At 36.9% G+C, this 22,992-nt stretch overlaps 1 protein-coding gene across 4 annotated transcripts in view; it reads right to left on the bottom strand.

Annotated features, from left to right (window-relative positions):
• LOC133519040 (long-chain-fatty-acid--CoA ligase ACSBG2) overlaps positions 1-22,992 on the bottom strand; it is a 38,644-nt gene that overhangs the window by 13,545 nt on the left and 2,107 nt on the right. For 3 of the 4 annotated variants that reach the window (XM_061852908.1, XM_061852911.1, XM_061852910.1), the window contains exons 2-7: positions 11,348-11,438; positions 6,115-6,316; positions 4,894-5,028; positions 2,834-3,035; positions 1,468-1,569; positions 987-1,136 (exon numbers count right to left, since the gene is read on the bottom strand). In XM_061852908.1, the coding sequence (XP_061708892.1) occupies positions 987-1,136; positions 1,468-1,569; positions 2,834-3,035; positions 4,894-5,028; positions 6,115-6,316; positions 11,348-11,438 (882 nt within the window). The remainder of the gene's footprint in view (positions 1-986; positions 1,137-1,467; positions 1,570-2,833; positions 3,036-4,893; positions 5,029-6,114; positions 6,317-11,347; positions 11,439-22,992) is intronic. The other variant, XM_061852912.1, reaches the window with a different exon arrangement.

Here is a 22,992-nt window from a genome sequence, read left to right on the forward strand (position 1 = left end):
CATAGTTATTATTTTCCTCGCGTTGGTGTGGTGAAAAATGTTGTGTTTCACTCGGCGGCAAAGTTTGTTTAACCCTCGTGCCTTGAAACCCTAGCAACGCTCATTCCACTTCTCTCGCTACGCTCGTGGTTCAATTTTGGAATCTTTCGCTTGCTCGGGTATCAATATAAGCCCGAGCGGTTAAACAACAACTCTGCCCCCTTGTAAAACAAATAGTACAGTCATTATATCCAAAAAACCGACCCTACCCGTGAATGATTATTCACGGATTGATGATTATTCAAACATTTTTCGAATATACACAGGAGCCTAATTCGGTCTACTTTTTGAATTTACACTCCCAGTGGCCCCCCAAGGGACCTACGAAAAAAAAATCCAAGAACTGATTATTCACGGGTAGGGTCGGTTTTTTGGATATAATGACATTAATGACTGTACTAAAATAATTATTACAGGTTTAAAGAATGATGTAACTTGTGGAACAAGCTGAAGTCCCTTTCTAATAATTTAATAAATAAAGTTAATAGACTTTCGCTTGAGTTTTCATTAAACGGGCTCCAGGACGTCACCCTCACAATGAGAGATATCATTCGTTTAGCTTTAGTTCATTATTTCATTCCCGTATTAGAGTGACGTCGATTTTAGTGAATTTATCTGTACGACGTTAAAACTTGTTATAAGTTATTCAGGACTTTGCCCTTTGACAATGGTGTAAGTGTAAATAACATTTTGCATCAAGGCATACCAAAAACTGGTTTTCAACCTGCTTATGCAAAGGGTCAACAAAACATGTTTGATCGCGTGATTTGTGATGTGAAACATGTCGACTTTACGAACTTTGTACTTGGTACACGGGGAAAGTTATACGGTAATCTTAAACCACCGGTGATATATGACGTGACCAAAAGCCAAGCACTGAGGTTTGAGACGTTACGAGTAGGAATTTTGTTCATAATAGACCGACAAGCAAGTAAAAAGGCAATCACCTGAGCAGCGACATGGCTGAGTGGCAAAAAGGAGATAAGAGTGTCGACTGTCGGTTGGATATCGCCGACTCGCTGCGAGATGGAGTACGCGTCCCAAGTCAGGCTGTCGTGTGAGAGCATCACGGCCTTCGGGGGACCCACGGTTCCGGACTGAAAATAGAAATAGTTTAGTATTCTGTCCGGCCTAGCCAAGGTGACAATCGCTATCGCTTCGTCAACGAAACGCTTTGTGTCCCTATCACTCTTCCATATTAGTGCGAGAGTGACAGTTCCGTTTCGATTGCTACGGAGCGAAAGCGATTTGCATGTTGGCTACGCTGGCTGTATAGATACAGAGATAGTTATAGTATCGGAAATACAGAAAACGGAGACTTAGTTACGCTCGTCAGATTAAATTTGTCAATTAGTTAGAAAGGCAGAATTGATGTAACGGAAATTGGAGTAATCGATCTTGCTTTAGATATACTTGTTACCTACGTACCGTATAGACAATAGTGCAGCATTCGTTGACGGCGAGACTCTTCAAAATCTGGTCTAGCGGTCCATCTGGCTCCTTTTGTCCTATTTCTAATATTTGCTCCCACTGCGAACGAGTGGTAAATTATTGGTTACAAAATAAATTTTAAAATTTCATATTAAAAGACCAAAATGTTAGGTACGTGGAAGTGCTTTGCTGTGTGGAATAGTCGATTTTAATTCTTGAAACAGAGCAGTTAAAACAACATGTATGGTCAGAGCAATATGAGTATGTGCCACAGTGGGCTGACTGAACAGTTTGAGTTAACGGTGGAGTGGAGATTTATAAATAAAACATTTATTAAAAAAAGACCCTTAGTTTTTTTTTTTTTTATTTTTTTTTTTCTTTATTGGGGAAAAAAACAGATACGGGCCAGTAATATATACGGATAAGATTCTAAAATAATAAATTTAGCCTACATCCTAACACAATTCCCACTAGGAGTTCCGACAATAATTTTACGACAGCGTTGTAATCGGTACTTAAAACAGACATCCTTACTTATATTAATACTAAACTATTACAATATTTATCATATCCTACTAGTATGTACATAAACACAAAAATAGGATTATCGAGTTCGGCCTAAATCACAGCAATAAACAATACAAAAGAAATTAAGCTACAATACAGGTAATTAAAATTAAATTAACATTATAGGAGCAAGCTCACTTTGCGCTTAAAGTTGGATCGAGTATAATTATTAAATATGTCAACCGAGATTAGGTTTTTATTGTAATTATGACAAATTCTACGTAGCGGAGCTCGTACCCCAGCGTTAGTGGCAGCCGTCGAGACCGCGAATAGGCAAAGTGTCCGTGTCCTGTAGGTGGGAGCTCGGAAACTGATAGCCTCCAGGAGCTCCGGGCAGTTATACTGACCGGTACATATATTATATAAGACGGTAGCATCTTGGGCGTGGCGTCTGCTCGCCAACGTCTTTAGCTTATACCTTTCTAGCAGCTTGATATATGACAGATTTGCATGTTCAAGTCTGAAGTGGAGGGCTCTAAGGAAGCGTTTCTGAACTGCTTCTACAGCATCTATGTACACAGCGTAATGCGGGTTCCATATCTCTGATGCATACTCGAGATAAGGTCGCACAAGAGCGTTATAAAGTAATATATATGACGAACTTTTCTTTAGAGGCTTGGCTGATCTAAGAACGAATCCTAACATTTGAAAAGCCTTAGATGTTATTTTGTGTATATGTTGGTCAAATGTTAACTTCTCATCGAATGTCACCCCAAGATCCTTTATTTGTGAAACTTTTGTGAAGTAAATTACAACTGAGATTGTGTATTTAAGTAAGAACTCTTAAAACACTTACACTGTATAGTCCAGGTACGGAGCTATCAACGGGGCCCTCCCATTGTATGATTGCTTTGAGCGTCGGACATTTGTGGCGGACTGATAGGATTTTGTCCAACTGCTTTTTGTCCTGTACCGCACAAATGTTCGCTCGCGACTTCTCGAGACAATACAGGCATGCTTCCGCCGAATTGGTCGTGTAGACACCCGCTGCGTAACCTCTATAACGGCAAAGAGAATTTTCACGTCAGCAGCTCGAACAAGGGTAATTTGCTGCTTAAAAACAGTGAGCAAAATCGCATTTTGCTCACCGAGTGAGACAAAATAACATTCAAGTGACCTTAAGATTCGAATGTCATTTCAACATGCGGGGCCTAATACAGGTTCGAAATATTTGGATTCTATTGTCTTTGTTCCTTTCACGTCATTAGCAAAAAGAAAGAGACACAAAAGTGCATACGTAATTCAACGGTATATTGACGGTTTATAATAGACCCCCGAAATAAGTTAGACTGCATCGTTCCAAAACACCCTACGAGTCTTAATTTTATATTATTTATTCGTAATAATTAATTAATGTAATAAAAGTTTAAAATTTAATAAAAACACCATATTTTGCGTATTTTATCATACAATCAAAACAATGAACTTATACAAATTTACGCAATTGTTACGCAGTAAATAAATCTACTTAACTACTTTTAACGATCTCTACTATAGTTGACAAATAGTAGTAACCGCAATTCGGACCGTATCTTACAAAGTTTTTTTTTACAAAAAAAAGTTATCGGTTGAACTGTCAATTGATGTTCGTTAATTCATTATTTTCGTATTATTTCATTGAAATTTCTTTCGTTTAGTTTTATTGCGGTAATTAAAGTTAATTATTAGAATAACTTCAGAAAAAAATTAGTGAAATAGTGATCCGTGCGTCTGGATTACATTTTTTCAGGTTGTATTTTTTGATGGCTGACTGACGTGAAAAATTTTGTGTACTACACGAGATCAAAGTTATTTACATCTCGTGCGCTTTTGAGTCCCTTACTACGCTCAATCTTTCGCTTGCACGGGACTCAAAACAAGCACTCGAAGAAATATCAAACTTTGCTCTCTTGTTGTACAAATAACTATTGAAATTGAGGTGGATTGTCAAAGTAAACTTTGTAGCACAGTAAATTTACTGCCATATTTCGGACACACTTTTCGAGCGATTTTGCCATACCTTTGGCCTAGGCTCTAGTAGGTGGCGCCAATTTTTAATATTTAACGAATTTAACACATATCAGTGACAGAATAAGGATCAAAGTCAAATGGCGTGCTACAAGTTTTAATCATGTGTCGACGGATAGCAGTAAATTTACTGTGGCTAAAAAGTTTACTTTGACAATCCACCTCAATTTAAAAAAAAAATTATTTTTTATACTACGTCGGTGGCAAAAAAGCATACGGCCCGCCCGATGGTAAGCAGTCTCCGTAGCCTATGTACGCCTGCAGTTCCAGAGGAGTTACATGCGCGTTGCCGACCCTAAACCCGCCCCCCTCGTTGAGCTCTGGCAACCTTACTCACCGGTAGGAACACAACACTATGAGTAGGGTCTAGTGTTATTTGGCTGCTGTTTTCTGTAAGGTGGAGGTACTTCCCCAGTTGGGCTCTGCTCTAGATCTGGAATGACATCCACTGGCTGTGCCCTACCACACAAAGCGAGATGACATTCACAATGCCCATACCTCTCTTTTGGACGTAGTTTAGGGACGTACCCGGGTTATCCTATGAAACATCACGCATAGCCATTTTTTTTAGTAGCTAAGTAGATTGCATGTCCGGTTCTAAAAGTATTGTTCACGCAATCGCAATTCTGTTCTCGTGATATGTCAGATCTTAGAAGTCTTAAAAAAACAATAGAATAAATAGGTCTTTTAAAACAATCGCACGTTTGCAACGATTGTTTTTCGTTATATTTAAATGGAATAACCCGATTTATTATGTTGCTGGAAACTTGTTGTGTTATGGGTTTTAACTATTGCCTCGCTAAGCAATTAAGGCAGGTGAATGGAAATTTCATCAGGTTTCGTGCTCACCCTGCGTGAATAGCTGCCAAGTCCGCCACGAACCACTGTTCAGAGTTGAAACCGAGTATGCACACGGAGTGGAATCGCTCTAAGCCGAGCTTGAGGAATGCTTTTGCTACTGTCCTTACTCGTTCCAGGTACTGCCTAGTAAAAAAATAAAAAAGTTAATAACTATATAGTAAACACCCCTATAATGGAACAGGCACCAGTAATGGGATGGTATAGACAAATTCTGTAAAACAAGTATTTACCATCAGTTTTTAATCGCTGGTAACATTTTACCATAAACAAGAACCAAAGAGCTGCTTAAGTTTAATTTTTCATTGATATTTGTTAGTTTGAAAATGAATGGCGCCATATGTACTTACATCCCATGACTGGAGCAAGAAAACACAGTTTTGATTGGTTAATAATATTGAAACCAATTGCAGTATGCTGCATGAAAGCTCATGAGATACATAGAAAACATAAAGGACGAATTGGACATTCAACTTTTAAAGCATAAAGCGGTAGAAATTTTACAGTTGTTGGTGAAATATCAAAAATACTCCAAATTTTCTCTTATATGTCCCATGATTGGTGCCGTTAATTTATGGTGCCCCGGTTTAAAAGTTAAAATCAACAAATATTAAGCATGTTCTTTCTTTGTTTAGCTCGCAATATGTTTGTACATGTAAGTAATTATTAATTTGTACGTAAAAATATTTTGGGCGGACATAAAATGAAAATATTAAAATTAGACTGTCAGTCCATTACTGTCGTAGTTAGATAATGTTCTTATTTACAATTGTAATATCTGATCTTGCTTCTTAGAGCAAACGACAAACAAGAGTGAATAATACGTAGTAGGCGTTTTTCTTTCTTGCTTATGTACCTACATGTGTCGAAAAATGTTTATGGTTCATTAAACATTTGATGGAACTTTATGTTAACTACTAGGTACACTATTATTATTAACTATGATTTATAAGTCATACCTACATGTTACGCCATCGTTGGCCTAGAAAGGAAGGGATGGCAGGTCATGCCATCCGCAATATCCGCATGTCATAAACAAACACCTAATACTATGTAACAAACTAAATATATGGGTTTTGTTACTCTCAAAATACTTACTTTACCAGGTTACTTTTCCGGGGATAGCTCTTAATTTACTTTGAATCTGGCCTATAGGCACCTAAATAGTAGACCCGTTTAAAGTTTTCCATCAACCTACACTTCTACACTTACGTATATGTGATTTTGTGCCATTTCCCATCTTTCTTTGTACATAGCGCGGGACTGTCGGGGTATCTGGCGGCGGTCTGCCGTAGGAGACCCGGCACCGATATAGGGGGCTCACCGGCGATCCCTCGCGGCGCCAGGCGTAGCTTCACGCGCCCTTCCGGGATCCAGGTGACGTAGTCGTCGGCGGGCAGTACTTGGTCCGGACCTGGACGTATAGATGACACATTATAACAGGCTTGTTTCCTATACATATATTTCATTGATTTACAGCGGTCGAGAAATTAAATTTTCCGAAATAGGTGCATTGAAAATAACAAGAATAAACATGTTTGACTAGTTATATAGTATACATCTCTTTTGTTTTGATGGTTACTACCATAACCAATCTTAAATTGAATTAGTATTTTACATTCATCGTATTCGAAATGAAAAGTAGAGTGTTTAACTCGGGTGAAAGGTACTATTTCAGTCTCGGAGTAATCTACCTCGACAGAAATGAGTGCATTTCATTCCATGGTTAACAATCTACCATTCCTAGATTGTGTAGACATAAACAAATTTGGAACGCAAACTGTTTTAAATTGCGTTTATTTTAGCTTCGGTTTAAGAGGGAAGTATACCACGACGTGATCGTCCATTCAAAAAGAGAAAACGTTTTGCCACTTCTAAATATTTTACATTCTCCATGATTTTTAGGGTTCCGTACCCAAAGGGTCAAACGGAACCCTATTACTGAGACTCCGCTGTCCGTCCGTCCGTCTGTCACCAGGCTGTATCTCATGAACCGTGATAGTTAGGCAGTTGAAATTTCTACAGATTATGTATTTCTGTTGCTGCTATAACAACAAATACTAAAAACAGAATAAAATAAATATTTCTTTCCAATCTCGAGGTTCTCATCCAATCACCGAAGTTAAGCAACGTCGGCCGGGGTCAGTACTTGGATGGGTGACCGATTTTATAGATATTGTACGGAACCTTCCTGTGCGAGTCCGACTCGCACTTAGCCGGTTTTTTTAGTATGCTATTGACACAATGAAAAACTAGGTTTTCCTTTTTTTCAAAATTGGCAAAACAAAAATAGGTTTTAATTTTCTAAAAAAGCGAAACCTATAAACCTAGAATATAGATATTATGCTGAAGTGATCGACGTCAAAATCAAAGTGATTTGTTAAGATTTAGTTAGTGGAAACCGTTTTCTCCCGAAATGGAATTTCATAGAAAACTTTACGTTATTTGGTTAGATTCGAAAAGCTATTCTTCCCTCTTAATGAGTCTGTTAATTATGACCTGTGTCTATGTAAGTAACTACTTACGCTAGAATCTAACTAGATTCTAGGGAAAGGGCGTTCCATATTTTGCGTAACGAGCGTGTTGAGTTTTTGAGTATTACGTAGGTATAGGTATAACCTATTTATCTTTCTATAAAAAAGTAAACCTACTCCTCTTATGTTTTATCCGGTAGCCTCACGTCAAAACTTATTAAGACAAATGCTATTTTAATTTGTAAAAATAAAATTCTAAAACGAATGGAATGATAGACCTTTTTCTAGGTCTCTGGGTGGCTAGAGGACATATGTGTATACAATATATATGTAATCACTCGTGAACATGTATTGGCGTCATTACTCGCAATAATGTGGCCGTGACACCAAATATTTAATAAATTAATTTCTTACCTGTAGCTAATTAGATATCAATTCATTAATACTTATTAAGTGGATTGCAAACGGTGGAACGCTAAGAATCCGATCTCTGTACCTATGTCCTATTACATGATTACTGATTAGGTGTATCTAGTATTTTTCGTAACGGCAATAGAGTCAGACCAAGTTGGCAACCATTTTGATAGCCCAGCATGTGCAAGTGTTAAGTAAACGTTATAATTTCATAGAAGTTTGACTTTTCAAATAACGGTTGCACTGTCTGGGCTGTCGAAATCGCTGCCAACTTATCTTGGTCTGACTCTAACACTTATTTCTAATAAGTAGTTCGGTTGAGATCCTCTGCAACACTGTCTCCCGGTGTAATATAATATGTACCTAATACAAGTTAGTGTGGGTATTGGATCTACCTAAACTTGTTTACCATATGCAAAGCACAATTGCCTAATCATTTAATTATACATATTATTAAATAAATTACCCATTAAAAGCTATCACTTCAGCAGCTAGCTATCATTCGTGCTGCGTAGGAAGACACTTTGAACAGAAACAATAATCATGTTTATCATTATTAACGCGTGACTTGTGACTTCGCTGTTCCGTTTGACCTCTAGCGGCAGATAAAATAGGCATATGCTCGTATGTACTCGGATGTACATTTCGAGATCGTTGTCATGTGTAAACAGATAATATAATCAATAATGGCTGAGCCCAACCACTAAAAGAAAACAACCGTAAAATTTAACTTAAAGCTGTTTTTAGTTACGACGGAGGATATCTAAACTTCAAGCCGATGGTTGGTATTTTCAGGACCAGCTCTTTTGTTCGAACTTAGGAATCTTAGGATTAGTAGATGTACATTTATAGTAGCACTTCAAATAGCGAAGTAGCGACAGTACTATATGATTGGTACACTACTACATAATAGTTCGCTCAGTAGAATTTGGGCCCGAAATCTTTACTTAACTAAGGCCATTTGCGCCATCCCACTAACCCGGAGTTAACCGGTTAAACCGTTAACCCAGTGTAATTGTACAGGTAACCATGGTAGGTCCAGGTTTAACCGGTTAACCCAGGGTTAAGTGATTGGGGCATGTGGCCCTTAATGGATTAACCGGTAAACCCCGGGTTAGTGGGATGGTGCAAGCGACGCTAAACTACTTACGCCTTCACATCGGTTAGGTATATCATAAAACAAGCCTAGTCGTAGGTACGAGTACAGTACGTTCCCTAACATATCTCTTTTTTATACAACTAGTATGGCTACTTGGATACTTGAGTTAGGGCACCGAACGTACCTACTACATAATACAATTGTAAATACTAAACCTATCCTATCTTATCTCTTTGATAGCGTAGGCTTTAGGGTCACGTTAAACATGATACGTGATGATTAATTATATAAACTTGCATGTGGACATATCAATCAATAAAGATTAAATTACGTTTATAACCGTAGTAAAAAAGTATACCTTCAAAATATCGATAGTACTATAATATACAAATTATTATTTTTTGAACCAACTATATTGTCATATCTGACTAAAGATGATTAATTTTAATTTGGATGTTTCTACAGATCTTCATAAGCAAACAGTAATTCGCTATTTATCAATTACTTATTGTAACATATATTTTCCATCCAAAATGTTGGATTGAGTTCGTAAGGAAAAGTAAACATTTTCAGATTAAACTCACGTAGCTATTGGGTACTTTAAAATGTATATAAACGCTATACATACAATAATATGGAGGACCGGTCGATGATTTATGAGTTTTTTATCAATTCTTGGTGTGTTATCGATGTTTCTTGCACATTGCATCGCCTAGTGGTAAAGTTGAATGTAACAGTAAAACCGGCCAGGTACCTATACCTTGCTCCAAAAATATCTACGCTGATAATAATTTTACTGCCACGAAGATACCTATCCACCGGGCGGGATTGTATAGGGGCTCCATACATGGTACGATCTGTCTGATCAGTCTGACGAAAATCGTGACGATCGGTCACTTTGAAAATGCCAGTTAATACACGGAGCAATTGGTCGTTACGATCGATGCGCGAACGAGGGATGCAGCGCTCATACACTGAGCAATTGAACGTTACGATCGATGCACGATCGAGGGATGCAGTGCGTGCGGCGCGGCGGCGCCTGCCTCAAGAACGAGACAAAAATCAAATCATTTTATCGCAAAGAGCCATAAAATTTTATTATTATTATAATTTTATCATTTACCATATCCATGATTGCACGGGTTTTTGTTGCGAATTCTACAATATTAACATACTTACCCTATAAGTACTATTAACACGTCGTGTATATCGGTCTGTAACGACGGATTGTAAAAAAGAATCGTATAATGTATGGAGCCCCTTAATTAGCTTCTACCTGCCAGTTCGTCTGCGTAGAATGATGATTTACGTGACAAAAACTATTCTATTGCCTTTGCTGGAACTCAAACTATCTCCAATCAAATTGTCTTATAACCGGTTCAGAGGTTTAAAGTGGGCTCTTCACGTGTCTTCACCCAAAAATGTATGCCTCATCAGGCAGACAAAGTTTTTTCGCATGTATAACGTTAGTAGTAATATAGTAAACACCCTTATAATGGAACAGTCACAATTAATGGGATGGTATAGAAAAATCCTGTAAACCAAGTACCTATTTACCATCAGTTTTTAATCGCTGGCAACATTTTACCATTAACAAGAGCCAAAGAGCTGCTTAAGTTTAATTTTTCATTGATATTTGTTAGTTTGAAAGTTAATGGCGCCATACATCCCATGACTGGAGCAAATAACCATAGTTTTAATTAGTTAATAATATTGAAACCAATTGCAGTAGCTTTCATTAAATACATAGAAAACATAAAGGACGAATTGGAAATTCAACTTTTAAAGCATAAAGCGGTACAAATTTTACAGATGTCGGTGAAATCTCAAAAATACTCCTAATTTTCTCTTAAATGTCCCATGATTGGTGCCGTTAATATAGTGTTATCTATGATGGATCATGACTCCATTATAGGTCATCAGTTTCATCACGATGGTAAATACTAGCTACCCACCCATTGTTATGGTCTGCAACAATCTTCTATTTGTTTCCGAAAAGCCGTTTAATAATTTTCAGAGATTATGATGTAAATCTAATTTCGGCACTCTCGTCATTGATGTAGTGTTGAATGTTGTGTTATCTTATGTTATGATTTTCGGGGGCCCTTGCGGATACACTTCGACCCATAGGTATCATATCTTTTGTGTAATTACCCCATAGGAAATATCCTTCAACTACTCACGAGCTTTTTCAACCATCTCCATATAGCCGGATGATGGTGCTCATGGGTAGAATTTTGAATTCCTTTGGTTCCAGATAGTCGGCTCCCATGCAAGTCCTTCATTCTTTGTCTGGCGAGGGCGTGACATTCACACATTAGGTGTTTTACTGTCTCTTCCTCTGAGCCACACATTCGACAATCGGTGTTGTCAGAGTGTCCCATCTTGGCAAAAAGATGTAACACTCTGTGTGTGTTGAGGATCAGTAGTGTATAGGCGTAAACTTTTATAAACTTACCGTTGAGTGGCTGGCTGCCTCCATTGGCCATTTGCATTTTGTTAACTTTAACAATTTCTTCGCCGTTTTCTACGATAACCATTGAGGTTTCCTGTAACAAAATATTAACGCTGTTATTCACAACGCATAACTTTTTTTCTTTTTTATGACAAAAGAGTTAAAGGCTGCGGCGTGAACTCTCTATAAATAAATGCATTTGGAATAATAAAATAAAAGTCCGCCGTCGCAAAATTGTAGATTTTATACTAAATTTTTACACGTCTTAATTTAAGAAAAATACCATGAAAAATTTCACTGAAATTAGACTAAGTATATTTGCGAGGGCAGAGTCTATGAAAACCCTTAAAAGGTTAAAATTGGTTTGATACAAAAAATGGTTCGGTATCAAAACGACTGGATTCTCAAAACGACCAGAACCACATAGACTTGATCGCAAAACGACCACATCTGCAAAAAGCCTTTATCTCGTAATGACTTTCTAGTCAAAACGACCACAAAGCTTATGCTTTGTCTGAATATCAGAACGGCTTACTATCAAAATTACTTGTTCGCAAAAAGACCACCTCGCAAAAGGTATAGATCTTAAAATGCCCTAATAGCAAAATAACTAGATCGCAAATGAACTTCCTAGTGAAACGACTACAATTTATGGTAGCAAAACGACTAGTTATCAGAATATCAACAATATCCATCCATAGTGTACTATTAAATAAATGTCTTGCTTCGTGAGCACGGTCACTACCTCTAGCTCTAGGCTGTGGGAACTATATACAGAAAAAGAATAACTGGTATATACTGTATAACTAAGTAAACTATGTATGAATGAAAAAGGCGTTCTAAACAAGATTTATTTTTCTTTTAATTGCTGGTTTTTCTAAACTTAGACAATAAAACACATATTTATTTCAGATAGAAAAAAAAACTTTATTATAACTTAAATTGCATATAACAGGGAAATATGCATACTAACTAAAATAAAATTGTAGTACTTCCTGAACGTAAAATATTATTGGACTTATATTATGTGTACTGTGTAGTACACATTTTTAAATTTAACTTGATCTCCGAAATGTTTAAATATACAATTTGTTATAGTTTAGGTCAATTACTTTCTACACATCTTTCCTTCAGTTCAGATCAACCAGACTTGTTTTATTCTTTTTAGTTTATAATAAGAGTATTTTTACGCAGTCGGGTTTTTTGATTTTCTTAATTTATGTTTTATAATGTTGAAACACGAGACTTACCTATTTATTACGATGGCATGATGCCGATGGAATGATTTCATGCTATTTTACTAACAAGACTAATTGCTACCATGCCATTCTGAGATTAAGTTCATTTGCGATCTAGTTATTTTGCTATTAGGGCATTTTAAGATCTATACCTTCTGCGAGGTGGTCTTTTTGCGAACAAGTAATTTTGATAGTAAGCCGTTCTGATATTCAGACTTTATGCTTTGTGGTCGTTTTGACTAGAAAGTCATTACGAGATAAAGGCTTTGTGCAGATGTGGTCGTTTTGCGATCAAGTCTTTATGTGGTTCTGGTCGTTTTGAGAATCAAGTCGTTTTGATACCGACCCAAAAAAAACGCATGTCTGATTTTCATTTATTTTCAATTATACATCGTTACACTGCATAACATAGCATATAATTTTAGTATAAAATAGCTAATTATGTAGCCGAGGGATTTGACCTGCAAAATTCTAAACTACTGCACATTTCATAGATATTGAGGTGCGATCGACCCGTGCGATCTCCAAATCTTCCGTCGCACCGTCGACCTATGTTCGTGATATTTTTTCTATCGAGTGAAAGTAAAAAGAATCAGGATTCGACTCGCTGGAGTCCCTCCCTAGAGAAAATCCTAAGGATTGCTACTTAAGTTTTTGGCGACCGTATTGTTCTCTAAAAAAGCAGTACGAGTTTTCAAAAACTCCGTTTTCTGAACGTAAGGCACCTTAACCCTTTACCAGGCCAAGGGATATATTTCACCCACATCTTATATCGGTTACCGTAGTCAGGTTTTAACTCCAAACCACCTACAAAATATTTTGTCAATCCCTGAAAATATTATTTTATGATCTTCATTCACAACACGCTTCTAAATTGCGTAATATATCTTTGGCAGCCGTTTAAATTCACTTGAACGCTAATTTCAGTAAACTACGGAGAAATTCGATCACTTTTCATAATTTCTATGAAACAGAAGTACATAGGTCGAACAATTTTTTGATATTTTGTAGATTTTGAGTGTTAAAAGCTAATGTAATCGGAAACATTGCTAAATATTCATGCATTATTATGTATGACCAGAATTAGGATGTGGGTTGACATTATCCCATGGCCTTATTAGAGTTTAACTGTGTGGGAGCTATATTTCCCATGGCCCGGTAAATTGTCTTGTCATGTCATAAAAACTCACGTAAGTAAGTGATTTTTTTTCAGTGATTGATATAATGTTTCGTAGGAGATTTGGAGTTAAACCTTGACTATTATAACCGATATAAGATGTGGGTGGAATATATCCCTTGGCCTGATCAAGAATATAATAAGACAAAATCTAGTATGACAGTTCATTACTTAGACAGGCGATGGGATAACCTTAACCCACATTTTTATTTCTGGTTTAAAGGAAGATCTCCGACGTTCATAAATACATTTTTTACAAGGCGTTCAATACGGTTGCAACAGAATATAAAGTACGTATTAAGACACGCTGGTTCTTCGGGGCCTGGTAAAGGGTTAATAATTCCGTTCGCTATGTCGCTGTTTCTCTCATTAAAACTAGTTGAATTGCTTCATAGCTTGAAACCATCTTAGGCGGTTATCACGCTGATGGTTTTCGGATGCAACGCCAGTGTGACCTTTGTGCTTTACTGGAGGGTCTAAGATAAAAGAAGTTATGATAAAAGTGATGTGAGGAGTAAGATCATTATTATCAGTTGTAGTTGTTACAGAATGTAACAAAAATAGTGGGGATCCGTTTAAGCCATATTCGGTGTCATATTACTTTCATTAATTAAAAACATCATAACATACGAACATGTCCAAATACCTACCAAAGGCAACCTAGCTATCCTGACCTTGAACCTAAAAAGATAACAACAGATAAGATAAGTCAAGATAAGATGAAGGCAAACAAAGCACAAAGAGAAACAAAGGGTCACCCGGCCTAGCCAAGGTGACAATCGCTATCGCTTCGACAACAAAACGCTTTATGTTTCTATCACCAGGGGGGCGACACTTAGAAATGTAGTTAACATTAGTAAAGATAGCGGCGATTTCTATTAATGGGATCCGATAACCTACTTTTGCGTAAAGTTGACTACCGATTGTGCAAACTACATCACCAGATGTCACTATAAAATTGGTACAATTTAAGGGCATGAATACAACATTAAGAAGGTTGCATATACCTCGCATGTTTATTCATAATGTTGTTGTACCTAGCAAAGAGCATATAATCACTACGTTACCTAGGAACTGTTGTTTACTGTCAAAAAATGTAAAAAGAGACATGATTGATATGAACTTATTATTTCTCTATTAATTTTAAAGTGCAGAGCAAAGCGGAGTAAAATCGGAGCAAGCATTACACACGAGTCAAATTAAAATAGGGAAATTAGAATCCCAATAGTTCCAATGTTACAAAACCTGGAGGTTTAAAATTTTAACAGTGGTCGAGGCAATGCCGGGAGGTATACATATTTTCGATGGTAAGAAGAAAATACCATCCTCCTTAGCGCTCATGCAGCGATGAAAACAAGTGATGATTATTTTAATTTTGTTTACGACAAACATGTCGGATGACGCTGCCAAGATTTGTGCAATTTGTTAGATGAGATGGAGTACTGTATGGACGTACGTGTATAGACAAGACATACGTCCTATTGCCTGAAATTCATTAGTACAAGAAGGACCCGAACCAAGACATCATTACTCATGTGTTTATTTTAAAGAATATCTGGAGCGAATTGTTTACGGAGCTAGAGAGTGAGGTGAAATTACCAGGCATTCTCCTGCAGTGTAGGCACATTACTTTACATGTCCTTATTTTACCCCCGGAATATCTTGAATTCGAGTCCAGTTGGATGTTAAGGTCAAAGAAGAAACGCTCAGTTGAGAACTAGGCAAGTCAGTTATGCGCACATGAAAGAGTTCTAAGTCAGACTGAGACACAAGTCACAGAATATGAAGTTCAACAATTCAAGTACTTACAACTTGTATACCAAATTAAAAGCAATAAACATATATTTGCTTTATAATAAATTGACTTTTTTTCGATTCCATTCTTTTAAAACTTTTCTACATAATATTAGGTCTACTTGGGTGGCTTACAAGTTAATATTTTATTTGATATCTTGTAAACAAAAATACCAATGAAAGTTACAAGAAATCAAACAAAATATTAACTTGTAAACCGCCCAAGTAGACCTAATATTATGTAATACGGATGTAATAAGTATCTACACATACGGATGCATATGTAAGTGTGCACACACACATACATAACTAGTTTCGGATACAAAATGGAGATAGCGCTTCGAAATTAATTTCCTTAAAATGCTTCAAGAGGGCTCTCTTTTCCTATATACTTACTTTACTCTTTGTCTATAGGGACCGTGTGCGTTGGAGGGTCTGCCATCTTGTGACCTGAATCGGAACCATAAACGTGCACATGTACACGTCACGTGTTTTCTTGTGCATAAGAGGGTTCTGCCATCTTGTGGGCTACATCGGAACAAAAAATATCACATTTACGCCTCGCGCCAAAAATCTGACGGCTCCTGTGCTGCCTCCTACAGTTCATGCACGCTCTCTATCACCCTTCCATATTAGTGCGACAGTGACAGTTGCGTTTCGATCGCTACGGAGCGTAAGCGATTTGCATGTTGGCTACGCGGCCAAGTAAGATTACGCTTCCAGCACACCCGAGGAGTTCGTCAATTGTGGGCATTTTTCCTTGTCACTCTAATTACGTCTTAGTGAGAGTAAAAGAGAAAGATCTCCGCATTTTGCGAATATCAGTTTTCGCGGCAGGCCCCCTGCTCTGTTATTATTTTCAGTAATTGAGTAAAATGTGTCAACATTTGTAATATTCTACCTTTTTGGAAAGGTTATGAATTACGGAATCCATTTAAGTGATTTACGCGAAGTAAGTATCATACACATTTGAGTAATCGTCTTTGATTTTTTTTTAATGTCAAAAACTACTTTAACTTGAGTTTTATAACCTTTTATTTTATAAAGCCTCGATATTTTTTGACATGATTTTTTGTTGAAAGTAATCTTTTGTTCACTGACGTACAAGAAAAACAAAAATTTACCATCCTGATGCATGTACTTTTTATACAGTTTTATACAATTCTAAACGAAGACCGGATGGAAGTTGGACAGTCCTTAAGAACCGTGAGATTGAAGACCTAGTGGCTGAACCTAACATCATGGGAGAAAGTAAAGCCCACAGACTCCGTTGGTTGGGCCACCTTGAGAGAATGGACGAAGATCGGAACGTAAAAAGAGCGTACCTGGGTCGCCTAGCAGGAGGACGTCCTATCGGACGCCCTAGGTATCGCTGGAGCGACATGGTGGAGGCGGATCTGCGCGAGCTTCGAGTCGACAATTGGCGAGAGGTCGCACAGGACCGAGAAAAGTGGCGCTGTCTTGTGTCGGAGGCCAAGTCTCATTTTGGGTCGCTGAGCCAACGGAGTAAGTAAGTAGTATACAATTCTTAGGCCAAAATATGGCCTTTTTTTCGAAAAAAAAGTTAAAACTCGAATAACTCGAAAACCACAGAATTTTGACCCTGGATGACAGGGCTAAAATCATTAATATAAATTAATAATAATCTCTCTCTTCTTCCTCGCGCTTTCTCGGCATTTTGCCACAGCTCATGGGAGCCTGGGGTCCGCTTGACAACTAATCCCAAGATATGGCGGAGGCACTAGTTTTTACGAAAGCGACTGCCATCTGACCTTCCAACCCAGAGGGTAAACGAGGCCTGGTTGGGATTAGTCCGGTTTCCTCACGACGTTTTCCTTCACCGAAAAGCGATTGCTAAATATATCAAATGATATTTCGTACATAAGTTCGGAAAAACTCATTGGTACAAGCCGGGGTTTGAACCCGCGACCTCCGGATTGCAAGTCGCACGCTCGTAAATGTCATAATTTAATAGAAGTTTGACGTTTAAAATAACACTTGCACTGTCTGTGGAAGTACTAGTTGTGCGCATACTTAGTCGCGGGCAGATGCTAGAATCAGGTAAACATAAAAACAGCCCAGTAAAGACATAAGATAAGTAACCTTTGTCAGCAAACTACATGCAATGAGATGTAATTTGCCAACCACTGAGACGCCAGCTAACAACGTAAATATTACATGTTACAGCAGCTTAAAGATACTGCTATTAAAGTCACGCCACTGTCATGGATTTTCTGCTGTCATGCAAATTAACCATGGGTTCATCTCAAGGTTGGATCACTTATTCAGAAAATGTATTTGCATTGTAGTACAAAGTATAAAAACAATTGTGAAGGTATTCATAATAATAAATTATGTTTTTTCCCAAGTGTAAGACTAGAATTATCTTTAAATTAATTCGGTTTGTTTGTGCCAAAGATCATTGTAAACCCTTTGAGCGCCAGCAATGTAAAACATATTAATATGTACTTCTTCTAAAAAGAAACTTCGTGAAAAGGCTTTATATTAATCAGCGGTTTTGGAAAGGTATTGCTGATATTAGAATAAAAGAAAAGTGATTTCAGCGTTTGTGAAAATTCAAGTTTTATATTAAGTTAGGAACTTGAAACTCCGTAATTAGACATTTTCATAAGAGACGAACATTTTTTTAAGCTAGGAACTTGAAACTTCGTGAAAAGTTATTATATTGTAAAAAGCGGCCAAGTGCGAGTCGGACTCGCCCATGAAGGGTTCCGTACCATTTATGACGTATTAAAAAAACTACTTACTAGATCTGGTTCAAACCAATTTTCGTTGGAAGTTTGCATGGTAATGTATATCATATATTTTTTTTAGATTTTTCATTCCGTTATTTTAGAAGTTACAGGGGGGGGGACACACTTTTTTTCACTTTGGAAGTGTCTCTCGCGCAAACTATTCAGTTTAGAAAAAAATGATATTAGAAACCTAAATATCAATTTTGAAGACCTATCCTTAGATACCCCACACGTATGGGTTTGATGAAAAAAAAAATTTTTTTAATTTTTATGACGTATTAAAAAAAAAACTACTTACTAGATCTCGTTCGAACCAATTTTCGGTGGAAGTTTGCATGGCAATGTATATCATATATTTTTTTTAGATTTTTCATTCTGTTATTTTAGAAGTTACGGGGGGGGGGGGGGGGGGACACTTTTTACCACTTTGGAAGTGTCTCTCGCGCAAACTATTCAGTTTAGAAAAAAATGATATTAGAAACCTCAATATCATTTTTAAAGACCTATCCATAGATACCCCACACGTATGGGTTTGATGAAAAAAGATTTTTTGAGTTTCAGTTCTAAGTATGGGGAACCCCCAAAATTTATTGTTTTTTTTTTCTATTTTTGTGTAAACATCATAATGCGGTTCATAGAATACATCTACTTACCAAGTTTGAACAGTATAGTGGCTGTGACAGAATCGGACAGACAGACGGACATGACGAATCTATAAGGGTTCCGTTTTTTGCCATTTGGCTACGGAACCCTAAAAAATGGAAAGTAATTTTAGCGTTTATGAAAATCCATTCCAATAGGCTTAACAATGGGATTGAAAGTTTGTAACGGGAATGATTTGAGTATGGACTTGAAATTAGTAAGTAAGAAGAGAAAATATTAGGAATTCCGAAGAATAATTTTAGTGTTCTTGATAATTTTGCCCCTAGGTAATAGATTTAAAAAGGGGTTGAAAATGTGTTTTCGAAAATAGATCCTCGTGGACGAAGTCGTGTCGTGGGCAACAGCTACTATAAGCAAGCCTTGCTTGCATTTACGAACTGCTTAGTATTAGCAAAACAAACTCACACCTTATTAAGAATACAGACGTAACGCGCCAGTTACTCTTGTCCAAAGTTCAACCTCAAACCAGTCAGACTAGCGAGCTGGCAATGAAAAATAGCGAGATGAAATTATCGCCCATTGCACCTTTAGAAATAATAGTATAAATATTTTTATCATAATTATGATATTCTTCCGGCGACCCAAGTTACCGGAGACACTTTAGGACCGTATTTTACACTATATGTTCTGCATGTTTGTGTGCAATGTGTGTGGCGGGGAACTAAAAAAGAGGAAAGTGCACGCCGTAGTAAAACTCTAAATTTTGGTAGGCGCAAATTTTAGACTACCTTGGAAATCAGTCAACAGTCGAATAATACATATCGCGCAAACTATTCAGTTTAGAAAAAAATGATATTAGAAACCTCAATATCATTTTTAAAGACCTATCCATAGATACCCCACACGTATGGGTTTGATAAAAATAGATTTTTTGAGTTTCAGTTCTAAGTATGGGGAACCCCCAAAATTTATTGTTTAGGTACCTTAACGTAGACTGCCCATCTTTGTTTTCCTTAATAGGTATATTACTTTTTTGAATATTTATTTTATTTTATATAGGTATGCGTCCGTAATATTAATTCAGTAGTAGGTACAGTCACGTCTTAAAATATCGATTCAAATACATATACGACCTTATTGCCCATAGGACATATATTATATTAATATAGTGTATACATATTTTTAGCACTTTGTCCGTATCAATATTTTCAGACGTGACCGTACTTACAGGGAGATAATATTTCAGTAGTGATAACGTACGTACTTTAAATAAATCTAAATCTTTTAAAAAATTGACGACTTCTAGGGATTCACCTCCTTTTTCAGAACTCTATTCTAAATGTAGTCATTTGTAAGATAAGGAGTAACAAATAGTATGATTCATGTAGTTCACGAGAACACCATATCGATTATCACCACCACCGAAATAGATACGTGTGCAATCGTAAGTACAGTAACCTGTCTGCGCGTCCGTTATCGTATGCGTGTCACGAAGCATTACTATGTGGTCGTGCTACTCATCACTTTATAAAGTTAGCAAATATCGAAAACTAAGTACTTATATCGTGTAGTTCCTGTGCCCACTCAATAATTTTGATACCTATCCAATCTTCAGAAAATCGCCCAGGTATTTAATGATGTTATCATAAACGTGTGTCAAATCGAATGAACCGACGATAATCGTTTGGCCCTATCCGTGTAGTGTACCCGTACTATCCGTGTATTTAGACATTTCCGTTTGTTAGAAAAAAACAAAATTTAACAGAGCTTTTTAAAAAGTTGCTAAGTTTTATGAATATGGATGGTAATTTTCACTCACTAATCCACATCCTCAACAAAGCGTCTGTGTGTTCCCTATTCGGCGCTCTAATCTGAATGTGTAAAACTATAAATGCAATGGTAACTTTTGCCCGACTGAATTACAGAACTGATTTTGATAGATTATCCGCCCTGGGGATGGGCAAAGGCTACTTTATTCTAATTAATTAATACTTTATTTTAAGTAGTTACTCTATTGCCACTTAATTTATGGTCTTTATCTTATGTTCCACCTCACCAAATATTTAATGGTGCTTTTCGAGAGCAGATGCGCAAATGTATGTACTTATAACTATTATTTCTCTAGGATGTCATCATCAGAATCCAACCGACTCACAAGATCACATCCAATCCGATTTTGGTTACACTGCAATTGTGATACTCGTATTGTTGGTACAGTCAACATCAAAAGTAGCGGAACAAACAAGGTTTCAAAGTATCTACCATTCTGTAACAACTTCACAAAATGTGGTGGTTCTATATGTAGAACAATTAAGACGGTAAAAGATATACTTTTGAATGTAAATTTTAGAGATTCATCTATATTTGGAAAAGTTAGATTATCAGATACTTTTGGCGCGTTGTTTCATCTGTTACTATTGATGCTGACTGTACACGAAAAATGAGAAATAAAATAGGAACCCTTATGGTGCGACTGTCCGTCCGTCCGTCCGTCTGTCACAACGCTAAATATCTCGAGAACCACTTATATCGATTATATATGCTATCGATTAAGTTTGGAAAAGTATTCGTTTTTAATTGAATTTTTATTGACTATGGAAAATGCCCAATATGAAGAGGGGGCAAAATTTTAAGTCTAGTGACTAGGTCAAGTGCGGTAATCATTTGAAAGAGCTATAATTTTATATTGCAAAACATTTTTTTTCATAGTGAAAAAAACCGTAACTATTTTCAACTCCTACACTTACTCTGGTTATAATATTTGCTGAAAATCGTTGAGCATTCATTAGACTTTTTGTTTGCCGCAATATCTATTGTCGAGTAGCAGTACTGAGAGTTCCGCTACTTGATGCTAGATGTCGACTGCGAATATAATAATCATTTTGGTACCAAAACTGATGTATGGAGTGAGCACTCTATTACTTCTTATTTTTCTATGACATGATGGAGAATTATACTCGAAAAACCAACATACGTGCATTAACATCGCGCAACTCAGACAATTTGCCGATAGATGGCACTATACACAATTATACTTAGTATAGGTACTTCTGATCAGAAGTCTTTCGATAGTTTAAAATTTACACGAGATAATTCAAAGTTTGTACGGGACCCTCGGTGCGCGAGTAAAACGAACTCTCACTTGACTGTTTTTTAGGGTTCCGTAGCCAAATGGCATAAAACGGAACCCTTAAGTATAGTTTCGCCATGTCTGTCTGTCTGTCTGTCTGTCTGTCTGTCTGTCTGTCTGTCTGTCTGTCTGTCTGTCCGAGGCTTTGCTCCGTGGTCGTTAGTGCTAGAAAGCTGAAATTTGGCATGGATATATAAATCAATAAAGCCGACAAAGTCGTACAATAAAATCTAAAAATTTAATTTTTTTAGGGTACCGGGAGGTACCCTACACGTAAAGTGGGGGTGAATTTTTTTTTTCGCTTCAACCCTAGAGTGTGGGATATCGTTGGAAAGGTCTTTCAAAACTAATAGGGGTTTTCAAGAAACATTTTTTGATAAAGTGAATATATTCGGAGATAATCGCTCCGAAAGAAAAAAAAAATGTGTCCCCCCCCTCTAACTTTTGAACCATAGGTCCAAAAAATATGAAAAAAATCGTGGAAGTAGAGCTTAAGAAAGACATTAAATGAAAACTATAGCGGACATGATGAGTTTAGCTGTTTTTGAGTTATCGCAAAAAGTTTTCCCTTCATAGTAAAAAGACTTACTTTAATTAGGTACTGATTATGCAAGGCCTATTTGGTTAACTCGGGTGAAAGGTACCGTTTCATCCCTTGGTTAACAATTTACTATACTTTAAGCTCCAGTTTAGCTTATTGTGACGGAAAAGTAACTACGGAACCCTACACTGAGCGTGGCCCGACATGCTCTTGGCCGGTTATTAATTATTTATTATTATTTTAGTATGATATTGACAAAATAAAAAAAAAGGTTTATAGGTTTTCCTTTTTTTCAAAATCTGCAAAAAAAAAACTAAACTTATAAACCTAGAATATATTATGCTGAAGCGATCGACAGCAAAACCAAAGTGATTTGTTAAGATTTAAATAGAGGAAACTGATTTCTTCC

This window comes from Cydia pomonella, chromosome 6 (genome assembly GCF_033807575.1).
Source record: "Cydia pomonella isolate Wapato2018A chromosome 6, ilCydPomo1, whole genome shotgun sequence".
NCBI classification, from domain to species: Eukaryota; Metazoa; Arthropoda; class Insecta; order Lepidoptera; family Tortricidae; genus Cydia; species Cydia pomonella.